The sequence below is a fragment of the Lipotes vexillifer genome, unplaced genomic scaffold (genome assembly GCF_000442215.2).
Source record: "Lipotes vexillifer unplaced genomic scaffold, Lipotes_vexillifer_v1.1 scaffold2116, whole genome shotgun sequence".
Classification (NCBI taxonomy): Eukaryota; Metazoa; Chordata; class Mammalia; order Artiodactyla; family Lipotidae; genus Lipotes; species Lipotes vexillifer.
The window spans coordinates 573,910-598,950 of NW_006791713.1; the positions used below are offsets into that span (position 1 = coordinate 573,910).

At 40.6% G+C, this 25,041-nt stretch overlaps 2 protein-coding genes across 2 annotated transcripts in view; one reads left to right on the top strand and one right to left on the bottom strand.

The window, feature by feature from the left end:
* XPO4 (exportin 4) overlaps positions 1 to 25,041 on the top strand; it is a 108,366-nt gene that overhangs the window by 69,505 nt on the left and 13,820 nt on the right. Inside the window, exons 10-16 of the mRNA XM_007464508.1 lie at positions 16,896 to 17,072; positions 17,549 to 17,691; positions 18,196 to 18,341; positions 19,192 to 19,369; positions 22,711 to 22,870; positions 23,389 to 23,558; positions 24,338 to 24,512. Coding sequence (XP_007464570.1) covers positions 16,896 to 17,072; positions 17,549 to 17,691; positions 18,196 to 18,341; positions 19,192 to 19,369; positions 22,711 to 22,870; positions 23,389 to 23,558; positions 24,338 to 24,512 — 1,149 coding nt within the window. The remainder of the gene's footprint in view (positions 1 to 16,895; positions 17,073 to 17,548; positions 17,692 to 18,195; positions 18,342 to 19,191; positions 19,370 to 22,710; positions 22,871 to 23,388; positions 23,559 to 24,337; positions 24,513 to 25,041) is intronic.
* On the bottom strand, positions 3,836 to 4,251 carry LOC103069766 (40S ribosomal protein S15-like). Its single transcript, XM_082931344.1, is given in 2 exon segments — positions 3,836 to 4,116; positions 4,119 to 4,251. Coding segments are annotated over 2 exon segments (414 nt in total).

Below are 25,041 nucleotides of genomic sequence, written 5' to 3' on the forward strand. Positions count from 1 at the left end.
AGTGTTTCCTTAATTTCTCTTTCAGATTTTTCATCATCAGTGTATAGGAATGCCAGAGATTTCTGTGCATTAATTTTGTATCCTGCAACTTTACCAAATTCATTGATTAGCTCTAGTAGTTTTCTGGTAGCTTCTTTAGGATTCTCTGTGTATAGTATTATGTCATCTGCAAACAGTGACAGCTTTACTTCTTTTACGATTTGGGGTCCTTTTATTTCTTTTTCTTCTCTGAATGCTGTGGCTAAAGCTTCCACTATTATGTTGAATAATAGTGGTGAGAGTGGGCAACCGTGTCTTGTTCCTGATCTTAGAGGAAGTGGTTTTAGTTTTTCACCATTGAGACTGATGTTGGCTGTGGGTTTGTCATATATGGCCTTTATTATGTTGAGGTAGATTACCTCTGTGCCTTCTTTCTGGAGAGTTTTTGTCATAAATGGGTGCTGAATTTTGTCGAAAGCTTTTTCTGCATCTGTTGAGATTATCATATTGTTTTTATCCTTCAAGTTGTTAATATGGTGTATCACATTGATTGATTTGTGTATACTGAAGAATCCTTGCATTCCTGAGATAAACCCCACTTGATCATGGTGTATGATCCTTTTAATGTGCTGTTGGATTCTGTTTGCTAGTATTTTGTTTTGAGGATTTTTGCATCTATGTTCATCAGTGATATTGGCCTGTAGTTTTCTTCCTTTGTGACATCTTTGTCAGGTTTTGGTATCAGGGTGATGGTGGACTCGTAGAATGAGTTTGGGAGTGTTCTTCCCTCTGCTATATTTTGGAAGAGTTTGAGAAGGATAGGTGTTAATAGAATTCGCCTGTGAAGCCATCTGGTCCTGGGCTTTTGTTTGAATTTCAGTGCTTGTGATTGGTCTGTTTATATTTTCTATTTCTTCCTGGTTCAGTCTCAGAAGGTTGTGCATTTCTAAGAATTTGTCCGTTTCTTCCAGGTTGTCCATTTTATTAGTATATAGTTGCTTGTAGTAATCTCTCATGATCTTTTGTATTTCTTCAGTGTCAGTTGTTACTTCGCCTTTTTCATTTCTAATTCTGTTGATTTGAGGCTTCTCCCTTTTTTTCTTGATGAGTCTGGCTAACGGTTTATCAATTTTCTTTATCTTCTCAGAGAACCAGCTTTTAGTTTTATTGATCTTTGCTGTTGTTTCATTTCTTTTTCATTTATTTCTGATCTGATCATTATGATTTCTTCTGCTAACTTTGGGTTTTTTTTGTTCTTCTTTCTGTATTCTTGTTTCTTGAGGTAGGATTGTATTGCTATAAACTTCCCTCTTAGAACTGCTTTTACTGCATCCCATAGGTTTTGGGTCGTCGTGTTTTCATTGTCATTTGTTTCTTGGTATTTTTTGATTTCCTCTTTGATGTTTTTCAGTAATCTCTTGGTTATTTAGTAGCGTACTGTTTAGCTTCCACGTTTGTATTTTTTACAGTTTTTTTTCTGTAATTGATATCTAGTCTCATAGTGTTGTGGTCGGAAAAGATACTTTATATGCTTTCAACTTTCTTAAATTTACCAAGGCTTGATTTGTGACCCAAGATATGACCTATCCTAGAGAATGTTCCATGAGCGCTTGAGAAGAAAGTGTATTCTGTTGTTTTTGGATGGAATGTCCTATAAATATCAGTTAAGTCCATCTTGTTTAATGTGTTAAACACAATTTAAAGCTTGTGTTTCCTTATTTATTTTCATTTTGGATGATCTGTCCATTGGTGAAAGTGGCGTGTTAAAGCCCCCTACTATTATTGTGTTACTGTCGATTTTCCTTTTTATGGCCATTAGCATTTGCCTTATGTATTGAGGTGCTCCTGTGTTGGATGCCAAAATATTTACAATTATTATATCTTCTTCCTGGATTGATCCCTTGATCATTATGTAGTGTCCTTCTTTGTCTCTTGTATTAGTCTTTATTTTAAAGTCTATTTTGTCCGATATGAGAATTGCTACTCCAGCTTTCTTTTGTTTTCCATTTGCATGGAATATCTTTTTCCATCCCCTCACTTTCAGTCTGTATGTGTCCCTAGGTCTGAAGTGGGTGTCTTGTAGACAGCATATATACGGGTCTTGTTTTTGTGTCTGTTCAGCCAGTCTGTGTCTTTTGGTTGGAGCATTTAATCCATTTACATTTAAGGTAATTATCAATATGTGTGTGCCTGTTACCATTTTCTTAATTGTTTTGGGTTTGTTTTTGTAGGTCTTTTCCTTCTCCTGTGTTTCCTGTCTAGAGAAGTTCCTTTATTTGTTGTAAAGCTGGTTTGGTGGTACTGAATTCTCGTAACTTTTGCTTGTCTGTAAAGATTTCAATTTCTCTGTCGAATCTGAATGAGATCCTTGCTGGGTAGAGTAATCATGGTTGTAGGTTTTTCCCTTTCATCACTTTAAATATGTTCTGCCACTCCCTTCTGGCTTGCAGAGTTTCTGCTGAAATATAAACTGTTAACCTTATGGGGATTCCCTTGTATGTTATTTGTTGCTTTCCCCTTGCTGCTTTTAATATTTTTTCTTTGTATTTAATTTTTGATACTTGGATTAGTATGTGTCTTGGTGTGTTTATCCTTGGATTTATCCTGTATGGGATTCTCTGCGCTTCCTGGACTTGACTGACTGTTTCCTTTCTCATGTTAGGGAAGTTTTCAACTATAATCTCTTCAGAAATTTTCTCAGACCCTTTCTCTTTCTCTTCTTCTTCTGGGACCCCTGTAATTCAACTGTTGGTGCGTTTAATGTCGTCCCAGAGGTCTCTGAGACTGTCCTCAATTCTTTTCATTCTTTTTTCTTTATTCTGCTCTGCAGTAGTTGTTTCCGCTATTTTATCTTCCAGGTCACTTATCCGTTCTTCTGCCTCAGTTATCCTGCTATTCATTCCTTCTAGAGAATTTTTAATTAATTTATTGTGTTGTTCATCATTGTTTATTTGCTCTTTAGTTCTTCTAGGTCCTTGTTAAACCTTTCTTATATTTTCTCCATTCTACTTCCAAGATTTTGGATCATCTTTGCTGTCATTACTCTGAATTCTTTTTCAGGTGGACTGCCTATTTCCTCTTCATTTGTTTGGTCTGGTGGGTTTTACCTTTCTCCTTTATCTGCTGCATATTTCTCTGTCTTCTCATTTTGTTTCACTTACTGTGTTTGGGGTCTCCTTTTCGCAGGCTGCAGGTTTCATAGTTCCCGTTGTTTTTGGTGTCTGCCCCCAGTGGATGGGGTTGGTTCAGTGGGTTGCGTAGGGCTTCCTGGTGGAGGGGACTGGTGCCTGTGTTCTGGTGGGTGGGGCTGGATCTTGTCTTTCTGGTGGGCAGGGCTGCATCCAGTGGTGTGTTTTGGGGTGTCTGTGAACTTATTATGATTTTAAGCAGCCTCTCTCTTAATGGGTGGGGTTGCGTTCCTGTCTTGCTAGTTGATTGGCATGGGGTGTCCAGCACTGGAGCTTGCTGGCTGTTGGGTGGAGCTGGGTCTTAGCGTTGAGACAGAGATCTCTGGGAGAGCTCTCGCCGATTGATATTATGTGGGACCGCGAGGTCCCTGGTGGACCAGTGTCCTGAACTCAGCTCTCCCACCTCAGACGCTCAGGCGTGACATCAGGCCGGAGCACCAGGACCCTGTCAGCCACACAGCAACTCGTGCAGATGTCGCATTGCCAACCTGATTCCAACTGACACTGTGGGGAAGGAAGGAACGCCGAACCGCCCTCACCAGCAGAACGGGAGAGGCGAGTGCCTCCCCCATCCCCCGTCATGCCCACTGTTCCCTCACTCTACCGTCCGACGCCTCTACCTGGCCTTTTTTTTTTTTGACAAGTCTCTACCTTTATTGGCCAGTAGGCTACTTAAGGGGGATGAAGCGGGAGGAGTGGGTGGCCCCAATGCCGGGCCGGCCATGCTTCACAGGCTTGTAGGTGATGGAGAACTTGCCTAGGTAGTGGCCGATCATCTCAGGCTTGACTTCCACCTGGTTGAAAGTCTTGCCGTTGTAGACGCCCACCATGCTGCCCACCAGCTCGGGCAGGATGATCATGTCACGCAGGTGCGTCTTCACCACCTCGGGCTTCTCCATGGGCGGTGCCTCCTTCTTGGCCTTGCGCAGCCGCTTCAGCAGCGAGTGCTCAGCTCCTGCCGCTGCCGCGAGCTGTACAGCTGCATCAGCTGCTCATAGGACGTGTCCAGCAGCTGGTCGAGGTCCACGCCGCAGTAGGTGAACTTGCGGAAGGTCCGCTGCTTCTTCTGCTCCACTTCCGCCATCTGGTCGGCTCTTAAGAAAGGCTCTACCTGGCCATTTTATACGCCTTTTCTTCTGTCCTCAGGACCAGCATCAATGACTTTATTATATCATTTATGATGAAGAGAAAAAATAAAACAGATAATAAAGTGACTGTGGGAGAGCCCACAGCCCAACTCGAGAACTTTCCTGGTCCTGAGGTTGCTGTAACTGGAGTGCTCATCCACTCTTGTTGCTAGCTGCACCCCCCCACCCCACCCCCGCCGCCACCCCTGCAGGAGAGGTGGCCACTGTTCTAAATTTTAACATTCCCTTGTCTTAAATTCTCTGATTATTTATATGGTAAGCTGTGTCATTGTGTGAATATTATACCACACCTTGTTTTCCCATTCTGCCGTAAAGGAAATTTTGGGTTTCCCTTTTCTGCCGTTACGGTGTTAAAGTAAACGTTCTTCCACGTGTTTCCTAGCACACTTTCGTGAGACTTTCCTAAGGTCTAAACCTTGGAATGGAAGTTTTGGATCATAGTCTATGTAACGTTCAGTTTTCAGAGATAGTTTTCTGGGACTTCGCTGGTGGTCCAGTGATAAGACTCTGTGCTCCCAGTGCAGGGGGCCCGGGTTCGATCCCTGGTCAGGGAACTAGTTCCCGCATGCTGCAACTAAGAGTCCGCATGCCACAACTAAAGGTCCCACGTGCTGCAACTAAGACCCGGCGCAGTCAAATAAATAAAATAAATGAATAATAATAATAAAAAAAAGATAGTTTCCCATTGTTTGCTCAAGTGACTGGACTCCATGCTCATGGTGGTGTCTGCATTCCCGTTGACCCACATCTTCACCAGCACAGTTTCTGCCAGACTCACAATATGAAATATGATCTTAATTTGCTTTCCCAGGTACTAATAACATTGAGCATCTTTTCATACATATCAATACATAATTCCCATGATTATTATTATGAAATGCTTGTTTACTCTGTTGCTTGTTTTCCTATCAGATTATCTTTTCCTTACTGATTTAAAGAAATTCTTTATATAGTCTGCACACTAATTTCTTATTGGTTTATTTGTATTGCCGATCTCCTAGTTTTGTGGCTCCCCCTTTCACTTTATGGTATCTTTTTTTTTTTTTTTTTTTTAATTTGGAATACTTTTAGATTTACAGAAAAGTTGCAAAGCTAGTACGGTATTCCCATATACCTAGTTTCCCCTAATAATGCCATCTTGTATAGCCATGGTACATTTATTAAAACTAAGAGATTAACATTGGTGCGTTTTTAAAAACAAATTTCTTTCTTTATTTATATATTTATTTTTGGCTGGGTTGGGTCTTCATTGCTGTGTGCGGGCTTTCTCTAGTTGTGGCGAGCAGGGGCTACTCTGTGTTGCGGTGCACAGGCTTCTCATTGCGGTGGCTTCTCTTGTGGAGCACGGGCTCTAGGTGCGTGGGCTTCAGTAGTTGTGGCACTCATGCTCAGTAGTTGTGGCTCGCGGGCTTTAGAGCGCAGGCTCAGTAGTTGTGGCACACAGGGTTCGTTGCTCCATGGCATGTGGGATCTTCCTGGACCAGGGCTCTAACCTATGTCCCCTGCATTGGCAGGCGGATTCTTAACCACTGTGCCACCAGGGAAGTCCCAACATAGGTGCATTTTCGTTAGCTAATATGTAGGCTTTATTTGGGTTTAACCATTTTTCCAACCATGTTCCTTTTTTGTTCGAGGATCCAGTTATATCATACCATATTGCATTTAGACTTAATGGTATTTTTTTTCCTTTTTAAATATTTATTTATTTTGGCTGCGCTCTTAGTTGCGGGATCTTTTAGTTGTGGCATGTGGACTCCTTAGTTGTGGCATGTGGACTCTTAGTTGCGGCATGCATGTGCGATCTAGTTCCCCAACCAGGTATTGAACCCGGGCCCCCTGCATTAGGAGTGTGGAGTCTTACCCACTGGACCACCAGGGAAGTCCCTAGACTTGTTGGTATCTTTTGATGAACAAATGTTCTTCATCTTAGTGTAGTTGTCATTGTCAAATGAACTTAATGACTTTTTTTTATAATTTGTTTTATTAGTTTCCTGTTTCAGACACCTGCCCTTCCAGTGTTTTCTTCTAAATGCTGTAAAAGTTTGCCTTTCATGACATTACCATCTTAGAATTTACTTTCGAATATGGTATCAAGTAGGGATCCCATTTCACTTTTTCCCATATGGATAACAGGTTTTTTCAGCAGCATACATACATACATTCATTCATTCATTTATATTTCTGTTTCCTTTTCTTTTTTTGCCGCCAGTTTTATTAAGAAATGATTCACATAGATCACCATATAAGTTTAAGGTGTACAGCGTAATTTTGATTTACACATCTATAGTTTGGTTTATATGTATTGTGAAATGATTATCACAATAGGTTTAATTAACATTCATTATCTCATAGACACAATAAAAAGAAAAGAATAAAACTTTCTCCTTGTGATGAGAACTGTTAAGATCTTCTCTCTGGGGCTTCCCTGGTGGCGCAGTGGTTGGGAGTCCGCCTGCCGATGCAGGGGACGCGGGTTCGTGCCCCGGTCTGGGAGGATCCCACATGCCGCAGAGTGTCTGGGCCCGTGGGCCATGGCCGCTGAGCCTGCACGTCTGGAGCCTGTGCTCCGCGGCGGGAGAGGCCACAGCGGTGAGAGGCCCCCGTACCGCAAAAACAAAACAAAAAAACAAAAAAAGATCTTCTCTCTGAACAGCTTTCCTGTACACCACACAGCAGTGTTAGCTGTAGTCACCATGTGTGCGTTACATCCCCAGAACTTACTTATCATATGACTGGAAGTTTGTGACTTTTGACCACGTTCCTCCAATCTCCCGCCCCCGATACCCCACCTCTGGTAACCCCAAATCTGATCTGTTAAGATTCCATATAGCATTTGTCTCTCTGTCTGATTCCTTCACTTAGCGTAATGCCCTCAAGGTCCATCCATGTTGTCACAAAACATGATGGGATTTCCTCTTTCTTTTTTTATGGCTGAATAATATTCCATTGTTATGTGTACCACAATTTCTTCATTCATTCATCCATCCATTGACACTTAGGTTGTTTCTATGTCTTGGCTATTGTAAATAATGTTGCTATGAACATGGGAGTGCTTATATCTTTTGGAGTTAGTGTTTTTGTCTCCTTTGGAAAATACCCCGAAGTGGAATTGCTGGATCATATGGCAGTTCTGTTTTTAATTTTTTTTTTTTTCTAATAAATTTTTTCATACTATATTTTTGTTATTTTTTCCTTTCTTTTTTTGTGGTACATGGGCCTCTCACTGTTGTGGCTTCTCCCGTTGCGGAGCACAGGCTCCGGACGCAGGCTCAGCGGCCATGGCTCACGGGCCCAGCAGCTCCGCGGCATGTGGGATCTTCCCAGACCGGGGCACGAACCCGTGTCCCCTGCATCGGCAGGCGGACTCTCAACCACTGCGCCACCAGGGAAGCCTCCCTGTTTTTAATTTTTTGAAGAACCTCCATACTGCTTTCCACAGTGGCTGTACCAGTTTCAGTCCCACCAACAATGCACAATTGTTCTCTTTTCTCCATATTGTCACTGATGCTTGTTATCTCTTTTTGATGGTGGCCATTCTAACAGGTGTGAGGTGATAATCTCCTTGTGGTTTTAATTTGCATTTTCCTGATGATTAGTAACGTTAAGCATCTTTCATGTACGTGTTGGCCATTTGTACATCTTTTTCGGAAAAATGTCTATTTGGGGGCTCTGCCCAGGTTTTAATCAGATTCTTTTTTTTTTTTAATTGAAGTATAGTTGATTTACAATGTTATGTTAGTTTCTGGTGTACAGCAAAGTGTTTCAGATATATATCTGAATATACATATGTTCTTTTCCTTTATGGTTTATTACAAGATATTGAATATAGTTTTTTGTGCTATACAATAGGACCTTGTTGTTTATCTATTTTATTTATAGTAGTTTGTATCTGCTAATCCCAGACTCCTAATTTAACCCTCCCTCCCTCCCTCTCCCCTTTGGTAACCTTAAGTTTTCTATGTCTGTGAGTCTGTTTCTGCTTTGTAAATAAGTTCATTTATAATCTTTTTTTTTTTTTTTTTTTTTTTTGGCTGCATTGGGGCTTAGTTGATCTGCGGCATGTGGGATCTTCCCAGACCAGGGATCGAACCTGTGTCCCCTGCATTGGCAGGCGGATTCTTAACCGCTGCACCACCAGGGAAGTCCCTGCAGAATTTTTAAGGATGACCATTCTCACTGGTGTGAGGTGATACCTCATTGTAGTTTTGATTTGCATTTCTCTGATAATTATCGAAGTTGAGCATCTTTTCATGTGTCTGTTGGCCATCTGTATGTCTTCTTCGAAGAAATGACTATTTAGGTCTTCTGCTCACCTTTTTTGATTGGGTTGTTTGTTTGTTTGTTATTAAGTTGTTTGAGCTTTGTGTATATTTTGGAAACTAAACCCTTGCCAGCTGCATCGTTAGCAAATATTTTCTCCCAGTCAGTAGGTTGTCTTTTTGTTCTGTTTATGGTTTGCTGTGCTGTGCAAAAGCTTACAAGTTTGATTAGGTCCCATTTGTTTATTTTTGCTTTTATTTTTATTACCTTGAGAGACTGACCTAAGAAAACTTTGCTATGATTTATCTCAGAGAATGTTTTTTTGCCTATGCTCTCTTCTAGGAGTTTTATGGCATCATGTCTTATATTTAAGTCTTTAAGCCATTTTGAGTTCATTTTTGTGCATGGTGTGAGAGTGTGTTCTATCTTCAGTAATTTACATGCAGCTGTCCAACTTTCCCAGCACCACTGCTGGTTCTTTCTCCCATTGTATATTTTTGCCTCCTTTGTTGAAGATTAATTGACCGTAGTTAATTTCTGGGCTCTCTATTCTGTTCCATTAATCCATATGTCTGTTTTTGTGCCAGTACCACACTGTTTTGATTACCATAGCTTTGTAGTATTGTCTGAAGTCTGGGTGGGTTATGCCTCCAGATTTGTTGTTTTTCATCAAAATTGCTTTGGCAATCCTGGATCTTTTGTGGTTCCATATAAATTTTAGGATTATTTATTCTAGTTCTGTGAAAAATGTCATGGGTAATTTTGTGGGGATTGCATTAAATCTGTAGATTGTTTTGGGTAGTATGGCCATTTTAACAATATTAATTCTTCCAATACAAGAGGATGGGATGTCTTTGCATTTCTTTGTACCATCTTCAGTTTCCTTTATCAACTTTTTATAGTTCTCATCATATAAGTCTTTCACCTCCTTGGTCAGGTTTATTCCTAAGTATTTTATTTTTTTGTATGTGATTTTAAAAGGGATTATTTTTTTACTTTCCCTTTCTGATATTTCATTATTAGTGTAAAGAAATGCAGCCATTTCTGCATGTTAATCTCATATCCTGCTACCTTGTGGAATTCATTCATCAGTTTATGAAGTTTCTGTGGTGGCCCTGGCCCACCCTTCAAGGGCACTAGCAATGGGGCTTTTGTGGTGGACTTGGGCTCATTCCTGCACACACCCCTGGTTGTGGCTTGGACTACACTTCAGCCCCTTCAGGCTGTCTCCACGCAGCCAACCCCAGTCCTCCCCCTGCATGTGTCCTCTGAAGCCCGAGTTCAGACCCCAGTCCCTGCCTGCACCAGCAGATGCATCTAGGACTGGGGAGTGCAAGGGAGATGGCCAGGACCCTCTGCACGTCTCTGTGTCCTGCCTCCCGCAGTCCACCTGCTGTGCTCTCCTCCGGGTCTCTGAAGCTCCCTGTGCGTCCTGCTCATCTCGCAGCTGGTGAAGGAGGTTCCCAGGGTGAGGGCACCTTTCCGTTTTCAGAGCTCCCTCCCAGAGGCATGGGTCCCACCCCAATTCCTTTTTTTTTTTTTTTTTCCTTTTTGTCTTGCCTGGCTACGTGATGATCTTTCTTCCAGTTTTGGTTGTATGAGGTCTTTTGTCAGCGTTCAGTGGGTGTTCTGTGAGAATTCTTCCACATGTAGATGTAGTTTTAATGTATTTATGGGAGGGGGTGAGCTCCACATTCTTCTCTTCCGCCATCTTGATCTCCCAGCCTTAATCATATTCTTAATCTGTTTCTTTAATGTGTTTTTTTTTTGCTTTTGTTTTGTTGGGTTTTTAATTTAATTTTATTTATTTATTTATTTTGTGGTACGCGGGCCTCTCACTGTTGCGGCCTCTCCCGTTGCGGAGCACAGGCTCCGGACGCGCAGGCTCAGCGGCCATGGCTCACGGGCCCAGCCACTCCGCAGCATGTGGGATCCTCCCGGACCGGGGCACGAACCTGTGTCCCCTGCATCAGCAGGCGGACTCTCAACCACTGCGCCACCAGGGAAGCCCAATTTATTTTATTTTAGAGTGGCAAGAGTTTCTTATATATTTTGGATATTAACCCCTTATCAAATATATGGTTTGCAAATATTTTTTCCCCATTTGTTAGGTTGTCTTTTTGCTTTGTTGCTGGTTTCCTTTGCTGCCAGCAATATTCACCAAATAGCCCTTCATTTCTCAATGATTTGTAGGACTATTAGTGTCATATGTTTAGTGTTCACATATTAGTGGGTCCTTCCTGAGCTCTCTAATCACTTCCATTGGTCAGTTAGTCTAGTTTTGCACCTATGTTTTGCTTTGTTTTTTATTGATTGATTGATTGATTGATGGCTGCGTTGGGTCTTCGTTGTGGTGTGTGGGCTTCTTATTACAATGGCTTCTCTTGTTGAGGAGCATGGGCTCTAGGCATGTGGGCTTCAGTAGTTGTGGCTCACGGGCTCTAGAGCGCAGGCTCAGTAGTTGTGGCGCATGGGCTTAGTTGCTTTGTGGCATGTGGGATCTTCCCGGACCAGGGCTCAAACCTGTGCCCCCTGCATTGGCAGGCGGATTCTTAACCGCTGCGCCACCAGGGAAGCCCTGTTTTGCTTTGTTTTAAGAGGATGTCAATTCCCATCCCCCCTCCCACCCCAGATTTTCAGAAAGAATCTTGGATATATTTGGCTTTTTATTCTTCTATATAAATTTTGCAGTTTTTCAGATTGGATTGTGCCTGGGATTATAGGGATTCTTTAGTGAAGAATGGACATCTCTATTGTATTAACTCTATCCATAAATGTGGTACTTATACTAATTTAGGTCTAAAATTTTCTTTAGTACCTTTTATATTTGTTGCTGTTATAAATATTTCTTTTGTAAACCTCATTTTTGAGATTGCTGCTGGCATAGAGAAGTGAAGTTGGTATTTGTATGTTGATCTGATATTTACTACTTTTTCAAAATTCTTATTGATTCTAACAACTTGTCTTTAGAAGCTTTTTAGTCTTTTCAGTAGTCACAGTTTGTATTTCTGATGCTTATCATATGATATGTTTCTTTTTCTTACGGTGCAGTGTTGAATACAAGTGGTAATAGAAATCTTTTCTGGTTCATCATTAGGAGTAACGTTTGCTAAAGGTTTTTGAGGTCTCCTTTATCAGAATCGCAACATGACTGAGTACTGAATATTATTAACTGTGTTTCTACTTAATCCATTGGTGTGATAAATTGGTTTCATAACGTTTCTAATCTTAAAATTGCCCCTGCATTTCTGGGGTCGACCCAGCTTGAGCATGTGTCATGGCCATTGTGAACGGCTGGATTTGTTTGGTATCAGGGTTACAGCACTTACTGGATCACCGTCCAACTCATTCTCTTTTCCTCTTTCTGTGGATCAGTTTGTATAAGATTGGTTGTTTTTGTTTTGTTTTTTGCTAGTTCAGTAGATCTCACGTGTAAATTTACTAAGCCTGGTATTTTCTTTGGGGGAAAAATTTTTAAAGTTTAAACAGTTAGTTATGGGAGTATTCAGGTTTTCTTTTTTCTTTTTTTCCTTGATCCAAATACAAAGATACATTTTTCTAATAATGCATTTATTAGAGTGGAATATATCTATTTCTTGTAATTTTGTTCCTAATATTATTTCAGAATACAGTTTTAATGTGAGAATGGTATATGCTCATTGGTGAAAATAATTCAAACAGTGCATGATGTTAAAATTCTCCAATAATCCATCATTTATCACTTTCTTGGCATCTGTTTATTCACGCGTAGACCTATATAGTACCTTTATATTATGATAATTTTATGTCATTAATTGGTGTTAGAAGTTATGTTTTTAATGTAAAAAATTAGGGGAGTCGTTCAGTGAATGGTTCAATAAAGTTATTTGTACTGTTTTCAGTAATGCTGCAGCAAATATTCTCATACACAAATCACCGAGTGACTCTCCTGTTAAGTAGACATTCTTAAATCAGTTCCGTTTTCAGTTAACCCCTCAAATGTGTCTTGGTCTAGGTAAGGCTACTTTTCACAGCTGCTCTTCCATGAATCGGGCAGCCTTTTAAAAGAGTGGATATGTCCTAGAGAGATAGAACAAAGGTAATAAGCATAGTCATGAAAACTATAATAGAGATTAATTTTTTTAATAATTTTTTGTTTCATGCCAAATTTCTGATGGCTTATAAAAAGAACATTTAGAATGAAACAATCTTTTCAGAACTTGCCAAAGACAATTAGAGTAGAAAGTCAAGCCTAGAGAAAAAGAGCAGTCTTGATATTCAGGCTGTAATATCTGTATATACAAGTTTGACTTTTTAGAAGGGGCTGAAGATACAGTTCCTTAGGAGGATCTCATGCAAAAAGAGGAAGCACACCTGCTTCTCAGAGGACTGTTTCCTAATAATAAGTAAAAAGAAAAAGAAAAAATCTCTTGCAAAGCTTCATATAGTGAATGATATGGAATCCTCAATCCCATGACAACAGATGATGCTTGAACAGGTTTTATTTGGTCTTTCTTACAACATTGTTTAACCCTCAGTATACCACCAGGGTCTAGTTTTTGAGTTTAGTTTTTGAACAGTTCTAACTATTTTAAATGTCAGTTTTTCATGACTTTTATTCTTTCTTAGAGACTTTAGAACGAAAAGAACATTTATTACCATGTAATTATCTTAGTATAAATCTAAAACACATTATGGATTTTTAGTGATCTGATTTCTCCCATATCTTGAAGCATTTTGCTATTTCATGATCTTGGGAGGTATTTCACCATTACTCATCAACTCCCATCCATAATAAAAAAGAGACTAAAAGAATAAGAAAATGGAAGAATGATAGAGTGACCTACAAGGATGGTATAGTAGTGAAATGAATCACCACAAATAGAATAAATGGCTACTCTTCATTATTTTTCAGTTTTCTAATTGCATTTTCCAAAATATAGCACAGTCTTTCAAGAAGTCTTGAGATAACCATTTTTTACGTTTTGTTGTTAATTGTTGTTTTTAACATTTCATTGGATGCTATTTGAAATCCAGAATTTTTCATTTTCTGCCCATAGAAACAAAGAAAAGGAAATTGTCAGAATAAGATGTTTCAGTGATAAAATGAATCAGAAGGTGAATGTAAAGAGACAGCAGCACTCTGAGCTGTAATAATGTTGGGAAAATTGATAGTATAAGTGAAATCTGAGACTGAGTTTTAGGTGCTCAGTTTTCTCAAGCTCAATAATTTATGAGCAAACAGTATATTTCCAAGGACAAAACGAAAATATGGCATTCCTGTCCAGTCAGTTATTCCATAGAAAACCTTCACCCAATATTTTGTGAGTTTAGAGTTTACTAAAGGATATTGACAGTATTTCTGTATCTTTTTTGATGTTCATGCAACAGCATTTACTTAATATGGTTTGTAATTGTATTGATGGTGAAAGCAGTATTTACAAAAGGGGTTGGAAGGAAATAAATGATGTAATGAATTGAATTGATCATTTTTATTGGTATTTATAAGCCTAAATGATTATGTTACTGCATTTATGGAACCAGGAATATGGCTGGCCTTCAACAAAATTATGAGCTGTCAAGGTTTTAAAAAGTGTAAAGCATTTTGATGCTTTGAGCTTTGAGCGAGCAGAGAGCCAGCATTAGTAGTAAGTTAGAACCTCCTAGAGTTAGATTTTGCAAGTACAGTTGGTCCTCATCATTTGTGGATTCCATATTTACAAATTCACTTCCTTGCTAAAAATCCTTTGCAACCCCAAAATCAGCACTTGTGGAACTTTTCATGATTATTCGTGGACATGTGTGTGCAAAGAGTGACGAAAAGTATGATCCGCCGGCTTGCTTGTTCCCAGCAGGGGTCAAGCCGGGTAGTCGCGCTCTGCGACTTCTTGTTTTCACCCTCACACCATAAACAGGTGTCCTTCTCACCGTCTCCAGTGCTTCATTTTTCACATTTTTGTGTGAAACGGCATTTTCCAAAATTCTGTCACAAAATATTGAAGTTCTTGCAGTGCAATGACTGATAGGATGATTTTGCTGTTTCCGATGGCCTCCAGGTGTTGTGCCCAAGTGCAGGGAGGGTGGGGTGAGCCTTAGGGAGAAAATGTGGGTGTTAGATGAGCTTTGCTGGACAGGCTGCTAGCCATGAATCAGCAGTGCATGTGAAATAAGGTGTCTGTACACAGAAACACACAGAAACAAGGTGGTTATTGACCTCTCCACCTGCGCATGGTGAAAGCTGCAGTGACCAGAGTATTAGCTAATTCAGTGTTTGCGGGGACTTTGTAGGACACAAACATCACAGGTAATAGTAAGAGTCCAGTATTCACAACGTGAACATGTCCTAGTTAGTTACATTCAAAGAATGTTGCCTGTTTTCAGTATAAACACTTTCAAGGCCAGAAAAATAGGAATAAAATTTGGGTTTGCTATTTTAAAATTCTTAATAAAATTATCTAGTGAAGTTTTTTTCACTTTCCCTTTAGTCTTATGTAAAGTTTTCACAAAATTACTTTCTAAAAAAATAATAAATTTATTTATTTATTTATGTTTGGCTGTGTTGGGTCTTCGTTGCAGTGCGCGGGCTTCTCATTGCGGTGGCTTCTCTTGTTGTGGAGCACGGCTCTAGGCGCACGGGCTTCAGTAGTTGCAGCATGCAGGCTCAGCAGTTGTGGTGCGTAGGCTCAGTAGTTGTGGTGCACGGGCTTAGCTGCTCCACAGCATGTAGGATCTTCCCAGACCAGGGATCGAACCTGTGTCCCCTGCATTAGCAGGTGGATTCTCAACCACTGTGCCACCAGGGAAGTCCCCACAAAATTACTTATAAATATTTTTTAAAAATTTAAAGGTTCATTTGATCCAGAATATGACAATTTTTCCTTTGTATTCCGTGGGTTAATAAAAGCAAAAGACATAAAACACCATTCACTGGAAGCAGTTCCTTAGGTGCTTGTGTATTCTAATCTGGAGGTGGTATCCTGATGGTCCAGCTTACGCTGGAATACTAGAAATAGATCTCCCATTACTTTCTTTTTTGAGTCATTGACAAATTGCTGAAATAACAGTTTGGGGTGGCGTTCTCTGATGGAGGTTCTAGAGTTGGTGTATTTGTAGGATGAGGCCTGTCTGTTTTGGAAACCAGGAGAGCAAGTTGTAGACCAGACCTGTAGACCTTTCATGTTCCTGGTTCCTGGTTCGCTGCCTATTAACAGAACATCTGAAACTGTGGATTGTGCCAAACAAAACCTTTTAAGGTCAAATACATAGCTCGAAGGCTCTGCTCCTTTATTTTTCACAAATTACTTACGAGAGATGCCAATATTAAAAACTGACCCCGGAATGTATGCTTATCTCTTGTGGCCTGTAGTGTATTTTCTGCAAGTGCTTTGCTTGCTTCTCACTTTTTTCCATTGGGTTGAGCTTGAAAGTCAGTGAATGGTATGTTACTTATGTTTTTGCACCAAACATGGTGCCTGGCACCTAAGTGTTCTGAGTTTCACTGAGTAGCGATCTAGTGAATTTGTGGATGGAGAAGACTGAATTATGGCCCCGTTACTAACTAATGGCAGAGTTCGGACGTGGATTCCTGCCAGCGTGTGAGAAGATGAGCAGAGCTGCCTGGCGTCCTCCATGTGAGCTCTTCCTCCTCAAGTGGCGGAATCCTTTACTCTGAAGCTGTGTTAGGACCCAGCCTGTACATGGTGGTCGCATCCAGGCCTGGCTCCTTCCAGTCCGTCTGCTCACCGTCCGCGGGGCTTCCCTGTGGGTCCTCACACATGCTGCGCTGTTCCCGAGTGTCCTCCTGCCTCTGTGCCCTCCTCTGGCTTCTTTCAGGCCCATCCTTGCCTTCCTGGTTTCTAATAAAATGGCAAGGAGCATCTGTGAAGCTCTCCCCATGTGTTCTTAAATATGCTAATTAGGCCAGTCTGTTCTCATCATTCTTCAGTTTTTCTAAAATCGTCTAATCTTACTTTAATCTAACAGTTCTCATCTTGACTACAGAAAAACATTAACATTATTTTTGTTTGAAAAACACATGATCTGCAAAGCGCTGAATGGCTAGTCTTTTACAGAAATAAACATTAATTCCTATTTGCCTAAGAATTTAGATTAAGTTAGAAAGATTTTAGAAAGTTTAATAAAAAGCCTACACATATTTACTGCAGTGTTTGAATTGATCAGTTAATTTTAAGACGAGCTCAGTTAGCTTGATCATTGATTAATAATTGGGAACCTTTGTTAAAGGAAAACCTGTAAACCTGTCTGTATGGCTGTGGGATGCTTGCTGTGATGTCCGTCTTACTCTCTGGCCATCTGTCTTGTGAATGTCCTTTGCTCTTAGCTGGATAAAGACGACATGGTGTACATGGAAGCATATGACAGACTGCTGGAGTCCTGGCTGACGCTGGTCCAAGACGACAAGCATTTCCATAAAGGCTTTTTCACCCAACACGCAGTTCAAGTGTTCAATTCCTATATTCAGTGCCACCTAGCAGCTCCCGATGGCACAAGGAATTTGGTAAGTTTTAAGCCAGATTGTAATTAAAAATCTATTTCATCATATAATAAATACTAGAAACATAGGTGAGCTCCTTCAGAGGACTTGCTGAGAGCATCAGATGGAGAGCAAAAGTCTAAACAGGTTCGTGTTTTGTGGGATGTGGCTTGTAGTTACCTTCATCTCCTTAGTTTTCAGTAACCCACCTGTGTCCTGCTAGTTGCCAGGTGATATCCAAAGGACTGTGGATCTTAAAGGTGTCAGATCTTTTCACTGACAGAAGTTGAAGTCTCTGGTGTGGGAGGTGGCTGGGAGGTGTGTGCTGGCTGTGTTTACGTGCAGTAGTGGGGGGGGCCACACCCCCACTCTTGCTCTTCGAGTTTCCCCCTTTTTGGTACCTGCCTGGGCAGCCGGCACGGCTCTGCTCAGCCTTCCTCTTCGCGTGTGGTGTTGCGGTTACGTGACAGCTCAGTCTTTATTTCTTTCATCGATAACAGACTGCCAACGGAGTGGCCTCTCGTGAGGAAGAAGAGATAAGTGAACTTCAGGAGGATGATCGAGACCAGTTTTCAGATCAACTAGCCAGTGTAGGAATGCTAGGACGCATTGCTGCAGAGCACTGTATACCTCTCCTGACAAGGTACACACAGTCCAAAGACACCCCATGGACAAATAACTGTCTATTCACAATCCCCCGGCGAGCACTTAAAGTGTTTAAAGACTTTAAACACCCCCTCCCCGTACCCCAGCACACGGAACAAATGGACAGAAACACACTCATGATTGCGTTCCTTGGCTTGTACATTTGGAGCCCAGGCACTACAGCATAGATGGCAGAGAGATTATGGAAAACATGGTATGAGAAGTGATGGGACCCGTATCAGTAACATCTTGGAATAACCGGTTTTCAAATGCCTGTTGTAATAAACCTTGACTGTTTGTAAAGCGATGTTTTAATTCTATGTCATAAACAATAAATCACAATTCTTATAGCGCCATGAGAACATTGTGTACATAATAAATATTTTTGTATATGTGTTTTGTGCTAACATCTTAATTTCTGCTGTCTAATAAGTGGCAATAAGTCGTTCTGGGTCTTTGCTTACTGAGCTTCATGAAGCCGTTGATATTTTCCTTCTTGTAGTTTATTAGAGGAAAGAGTAACGCGGCTCCATGGGCAGTTGCAGCGGCGGCAACAGCAGCTCCTCGCTTCACCTGCTTCAGGCTCTGCCGACAGCAAGGTGCTGGATGATCTGTATGAAGATATCCACTGGCTTATTTTAGTTACAGGTCGGTTGGTTGTTTCTTTGTAAAATGTAATTGCCAGCTGAGCAGTCTCAGCCTTAAGAGAAGCTTCATGAGTTAATAATGGTAGTTCATACATAGGGTTGACCTTGAGATCTGGATACAGCTGTCGTATGTCACAGAGCTGCGGATGCTCTTCTTTATAGTATTGGCTGGCATGTGTTCAGTGCCTGTTCTGTACCACATGTTTTATGTGGAATTCATTGTAGCCCCTGCATTAGTACTATTATTAGGTATTATGGTTGTCCTTGTTGCTGCTATTATTGCTATCATTATTAATTATCACCCCGTCTTATACGCAAAGAATCTGAAACTTGGAGACCAGCCCTGGTCACACTGGTGTTAATGTTTGGAGCCAGAGTTCAAATCCCAGCAGTCTGACTTTTCTTTGGGGTCTTCTTCTGTAACCATGTTGTCAGTGTTTCTGTATTTTAAATAATCAGGGAAAAAAAAAACACAACCTTAATGTTTGGAAAGGCATTCCCAAATATTGACTTTTGATAAAGATAATAGTAGAATTCCTATTAACTTTACAGAATATAGTACTGAAAATTATTAAAAGATCACAGAGTAAAAAGCCTACATGTCAGTATGAATTATAAAATTGGTGAATAAAACTTTTGTCCTTTGTCCTTTCCTGTGTTTTTTGAGGGTTAATTATCTTAGAAACAAAGTTTCTTCTCATCAAACTTGAATGAACATATTAACATTTATAATTTATTTTTGCATCAATTTATATGGTGTATATAAATCAGATAAAACTGAAAACATTTATAGTGCAATTTGTTAAATGTAGATTGTTAAGTGTTCATTTTTAATTCTTTTTAAACTGAAGGCTACCTCTTAGCTGATGATACTCAGGGAGAGACTCCGCTAATACCTCCAGAAATAATGGAATATTCCATTAAGCATTCATCTGAAGTTGACATTAATACAACACTTCAAATTTTGGGATCTCCAGGAGAAAAGGCTTCTTCCATCCCAGGGTACAACAGAACAGATTCTGTGATTAGGTAATATGACCTCTATAGCTGTGCTCTTGTAATTTATTCTGTTTTATAAGTTCTGAGTTGACGGGTAGATGACTCGAGTGACAGGCGGGTTGTAAAGCTGACACACGAAAGAAGATAAAACTCGGAGAAGCCTTGAAACAAACAAGGATGGCAAGTACTCAGCACACTTAAGCGGTGCCACTCTGGTGGGAATTGACAGCTGTGTCCAGTACCGAGGAGGACAAGTATAAGATTATTCTGGATGCAGTGAGGCATTGAAGGGACATTTGGTCTAATTCCTGCAAACACATCCCTTGACCATCAGAAAGCAGTGCTAATGCGGGTTCAGGCACCTGAATGAAAGCACAAAGAATGGGAAATTCTTAGAAACCAGGTGAACGTGAACACGTATTTATTGTTCAGGAAGCTGGAATGACTTTCCAGTGGCTTTCCTGGCCTCTCATAAAGTAGAAATATTTGTCCTGAGTGTGTGTGAACCTTGAGAGCCCTGTCATAAGATGGCAGTGTGCCTCAAATGAAAGAATTCACTGTGATCTTCCTGAAAGGAGTGGTAAAACTTCCATTAATTCTTGATGGTGAAGTTAAGGAGGGATGAACGTGAACTAAATATCCTCCTAAAAGTGGATTTGAAAACAGCAATTTAAGTTTCAGCATCTTAAACTTTAAATTTAGGTTGCAGACAGAATAATGACATAATATTGGTTTTTGTCTGTTTCAAAATCATGAACTCAAACAAGGGGCTGTCCCCTCATTCTTTTTATTTTAATGCAAAATAACATAGATACCATTTAAACCTGTGCAACAGAAAATATGTTTTTTTTTTTTAATTAAACTGTTAAGTGGATATCAAGGAAATGTTTGGGAATTTATTTCCTTTATTGTTGCATTCTCTGATTTGAAATAAAATGTCAATGTCAATGCTCTATTGGAAAAGTTTTATTTCTTCCTTTTGGGATTGCTTTCGGCATTAGATGGAGTAATTGCTTTGGTTTGGTTCATGGTGAATGTTAACTGCGGAGTCAGTTCATTTCAGGGTGCTGTCCTGTTGTGTTCTGTGTCACTGTTCTTGCCTGGGCAGTACCCTCAGGAATGCTTTCCTTGTATTTTCAGTGCTTTTTCCATTTTTGCCAGTCTTGGGTATCAGTGAGGGAGCAAAACATTTTGGTGCCTGAGAGCAAAGCCTGTGAAGGGTTGAGGTGGGGACCGGAACAACAGGAGTCACCGTTGTTCTTCAGTCCAAAGAGCGAGTGTGACATTGAACGGCAGGAGGGAGACAGGCCTTGTTTACTAAGAAAGTGGTTCGCATTTCTTGAAAGAAATCATCATTTGACAAGTAACTATCGAGTGCTTACTCTGTACCAGGCACTGTTCTAGAGCAGACAGATTGCTCCCCCTTTCAAGCTCCTCGTGTGGGGGAGGGAAGAAGTAAGGGAATGGCGCGGTTGTTAGCAGACTGTCAGTGCCGTGGGAAGGAGGCCGGCTGCCCGAGGGCCAGGTGTGCAGACCTCAGGGTGTTACAGACCTGTCGGTGTTACAGGGTGCCGCCAGCGTGAGCTTTACTCCGCGTGCTTGAGGGACCCCACTGTTCTAAAGACGCCTCCCATTCATTTATGTGAACGCGTTTTCTCGGTGCTCATATCTATTGAAATGAAAAACAGGAATCAAATTACACATGGACTAATTTGGAAAAATCAAACCCTGCCACATTAATCTTATTAAGATACATCCGTTTTATTTACTTATTTTAATTTTTTAAAATTGCAGTATAGCTGGCCTACAATATTGTGTAAGTTACTGGTGTAGAATGTAGTAATTCACAGTTTTTAAAGTTTATACTCCGTTTATAGTTACTATAAAATATTGGCTATATTCCCTGTGTTGTACGTAAAGTTTCATTTTTAATAAATGTGTTTAATAATTTATTTAAATTTGTGTGATATTTTGCTCAGTTGTGTACTACTAAGTTTTGTAACGATAACTCAATCCAGAAGACATTTTTAACACAGTCTTATCACTGGAAATTTTTAAAAATTATATTTTAATATCTATACATACTTGTTTCAGAGAAGTATATGGTGTGATCGATAAAGCGAGTATAAGAAGTTTATTATATTAGGATAATAGTCTGTGGGGAAATGAAATAGGAATAAAAATTTAAGGAGAAAAAGAAACAGTGTAAAGCTTCCAACTGTGAAAGAAAAACTTGTTTCTCTTTCACATGGATGGTGATGGGTATCAGAATTCTAGGATAGTGAAATCCCAGTGCGTCCATTTACATGGTTACCGTGATCGCTTAGTGCACGTTCTGAGAGGCTGCAGATTACATCATTTAAGCTCTTTATTCTTACGGGGAAAATTTGAGACTTCAACTTAAAATGCATTGTGAGGTCGTTGGCTTAGTTTTGCTCACATACACTCAAATCATTTTTAAAACTTCGAGCACTGTTGGCCATAGCGAGTGTATGTAGTGAAACAAGAAGACCTTAAACCCACCTGTGTAAAGAAGGTGGTCAGAGAAGGGGGGATGTCGCCAGCTGCGAAGGAGGTAGCAGTGGGTCAGGGGCTGAAACTGCCCTGAGGTTTCACAGCAGGGAGATGGCTTCACTCACCCTGAGAGCAGCGATGAAAGCAGCGTTCCTGCCTTAGCGCCGATATTCCTAGAATGGTGTCATGATGGGCTCTTTCGCTTAAGTCCTTTGCTTCTTTGCCTTTTAGCTAAAGTCAGGTTAAATATAGATCCCTTGTGCCCCCCTTCCAGACCCAGAACAAGGCCTTTTTTTTTTTTTTTTTACTGGTCTGCATATCATCTGTGTTAACGCTGCTCAGCATATGAATTCCGTAGTGTAGAAGGGACAATGCATGCACTTATATGTAGGTAATTCTAGCAACATTTTTATTTAAAAATAATGTTAAAAGTCGAGTTTGTTAGGAAATAAATAGGACTGTCAGATTTAGAGACAAGACTGAATATTCAGAACATTCTGGATAAGTCACTGACCCGTCCCCACACCATAAAATGACCAGTGTCCGTGGGTTTTAAGTAGCTTTTAACTGTGTGCATTTCTCTGTTTTGAACCTGAAAAATCTCTTTAGACTGTAGTGCTGAGACTCGCACGTATAATCACAGCCCAACAGAGGCCATGACTAGTCTAGCCATGACTCTTCCTTTTCTTTTCTCCTGCTTCTTGAAAGGTCAGCAATAAAATGGGGCATTTGCCTCCAACCCTCTTGAAGAAAATTTCAGAGTTGAGAAACAGAAAAGGGCTTTTTAGGAAAAAAAATACGGTTAGACAGCCAATGAACTGATAAAGGAATAAATGACTTCCTTTTTGTACCTACAGGCTGTTGTCTGCTGTTCTCAGAGTTTCAGAAGTTGAGTCTCGGGCAATAAGGGCAGATCTCACACACCTGCTAAGCCCTCAGATGGGCAAAGATATTGTTTGGTTTCTAAAACGCTGGGCAAAGACTTATCTCCTGGTGGATGAGAAACTGTACGATCAGGTCAGAATGTAAAACCGTTTGATTTCGTTTGGATTTATGAGGATGGGAATGATAGAAATGAGAACGTTTTTCTTGGTGATTTTCTCATCAGAATGTGAGTAAGAGCTGAGCATCTTCCACACTGGAGAAAACTGTGTGGACAGCGTGCGGTTTTGTTAACTTTTCCTAGAGCATATCATGTGATTTCTGCTTATTTTAACCTATATTAAGTTCAGAGTACTGTTTGGGAATGGATTAATTTATGTTCTTTGTATTTGGTGTGAATATGTGACTGTGTATGTAACATGAGAATAATTAAAGCTAATAGGAAAACCACACTGGGAAACGTCAGTGGATTGATGATGTTCCTTTTTGGACTTTGGAAATGAACACATTTAGAAAATTGGTGTGAAGTAAGCAGCACTTAAGATTTAGTGCAATTTCAGTTTGATTTCTCTACGGGGTTTTCTGGTTTTGTTTTCTTTCCTTTTTCCAGCAGATCTTTCTTTCTGACCTTAAAAAATTTGTTTTCTCTGAAGATAAGCGTGCCATTCAGTACAGCATTTGGAGCAGACACAGAGGGCTCTCAGTGGATCGTTGGCTACCTCTTGCAGAAGGTCCTCAGCAACCTCTCGGTGTGCAGCAGTGAGCAGGACCTCGCAAATGACACGGTGCAGCTGCTCGTCACCTTGGTGGAGAGAAGGGAGAGGTGAGCTGACGGGTGTGACTTCAGTGGGGTCTTTTCAAGTGGTGAATGGCCTCACGGTCCTAAGGTCTAGGTAGACCCTGCGTTTTCGGAGCAATGTGTTTTAAAAAATATATCATAGTCTTGTCACAAATGCAAACAGGGCTTTTCCATGTTACGACTGAAGATTGCATAGATGTTCAAGGATTTGTCATCAAAGAATCTTTATGAGTAACATATGTATTTAATTTAGTAATTTACAGTTTTAATATAGAACAGTCTTATTTGAATTTTCAGCTATCGCATTAGTATTATCCCATTTTAAAGATGAGAAAAACTGATAATTTGACAATTAATAATTTAATTTTGCAAAGTAAAATTTTTAGTGCTTTCTACAACAGATCCTGGAGATGTTTTCAGTTTTCTTACTGCATAGGAAAATGATTGTTATTACTACTGTCATTGGCTACTATTTATTGAATTCTTGTAATTTATCAGGTACTGTTGCAAACACTTCATATGTAGTATCTGATTTAATCATTTCATCAGTCTCAGCCATGAAATTTAGGGCTGTTACTACTGTTGTTATCTTTATTTTACAGATCAGGAAACTGATAATTAAGAGAGATTAAATAAACTTTACATTGACAAATGGCTAATTGGGTCCGAATACAAGACTCCAAAGTCTATACCAAGTTGTCTGTGCTGGACTTTAAACAGAAGTTGAAACTCGTAGCCCTGCACTTTGTTTACTTAGTGCACATGCAGTGTGAGCAAGTAATGCGTCTTGTCTCTCCCTGCAGGGCAAACCTGGTGATCCAGTGTGAAAGCTGGTGGAACCTAGCCAAGCAGTTTGCTAGCCGAAGCCCACCTCTGAACTTCTTGTCCAGCCCTGTGCAGAGGACGCTGATGAAGGCACTTGTCTTGGGGGGCTTCGCTCACATGGACGCAGAGACCAAGCAGCAGTACTGGACAGAGGTAACCATTCCCCTGCCTTTGACGGCTTTTCCGCGTCGCCCTGCCGGGGTTTCATCTATGTGTTGCCGCAGACGGTTTGTGGAAACATAGCTTTTCTGGTGTTTTCCCTCCTAACGAGTGGGTTGGCACTTTTGGTTTGTCTGACCTGCTGACCTGCTTGCGTGAGGACGTTGAACGCTGTCGAGTGCCCAGTAGTTTAGACACCTTTTCCCCAACGCGAATGACAGCCTGAGCTGGTGTGTTGCTTCTCCATGAAGCACCCGTGACATGTTCCTTTGTCTTGGACAAGGACATGCAAATTAACCACTGTGTTGGCTTGCTAGGGCTGCTTTGACAAAATACCACAAACTTAGTGGATTAAACAACGGAAATTTACCGTCTCACGGTTCTGGAGGCCAGAAATCCGAGATCAAGGTGTGGGCAGGGCTGGTTCCTTCTGAGGCTGTGACGGAGGGCCTGGGGTTCCCAGCCTTTCCCGGAGCTCCTGGTGCTTTGCTGGCAGTCTGCGGCATTCCTCGGCTTGTGGGGG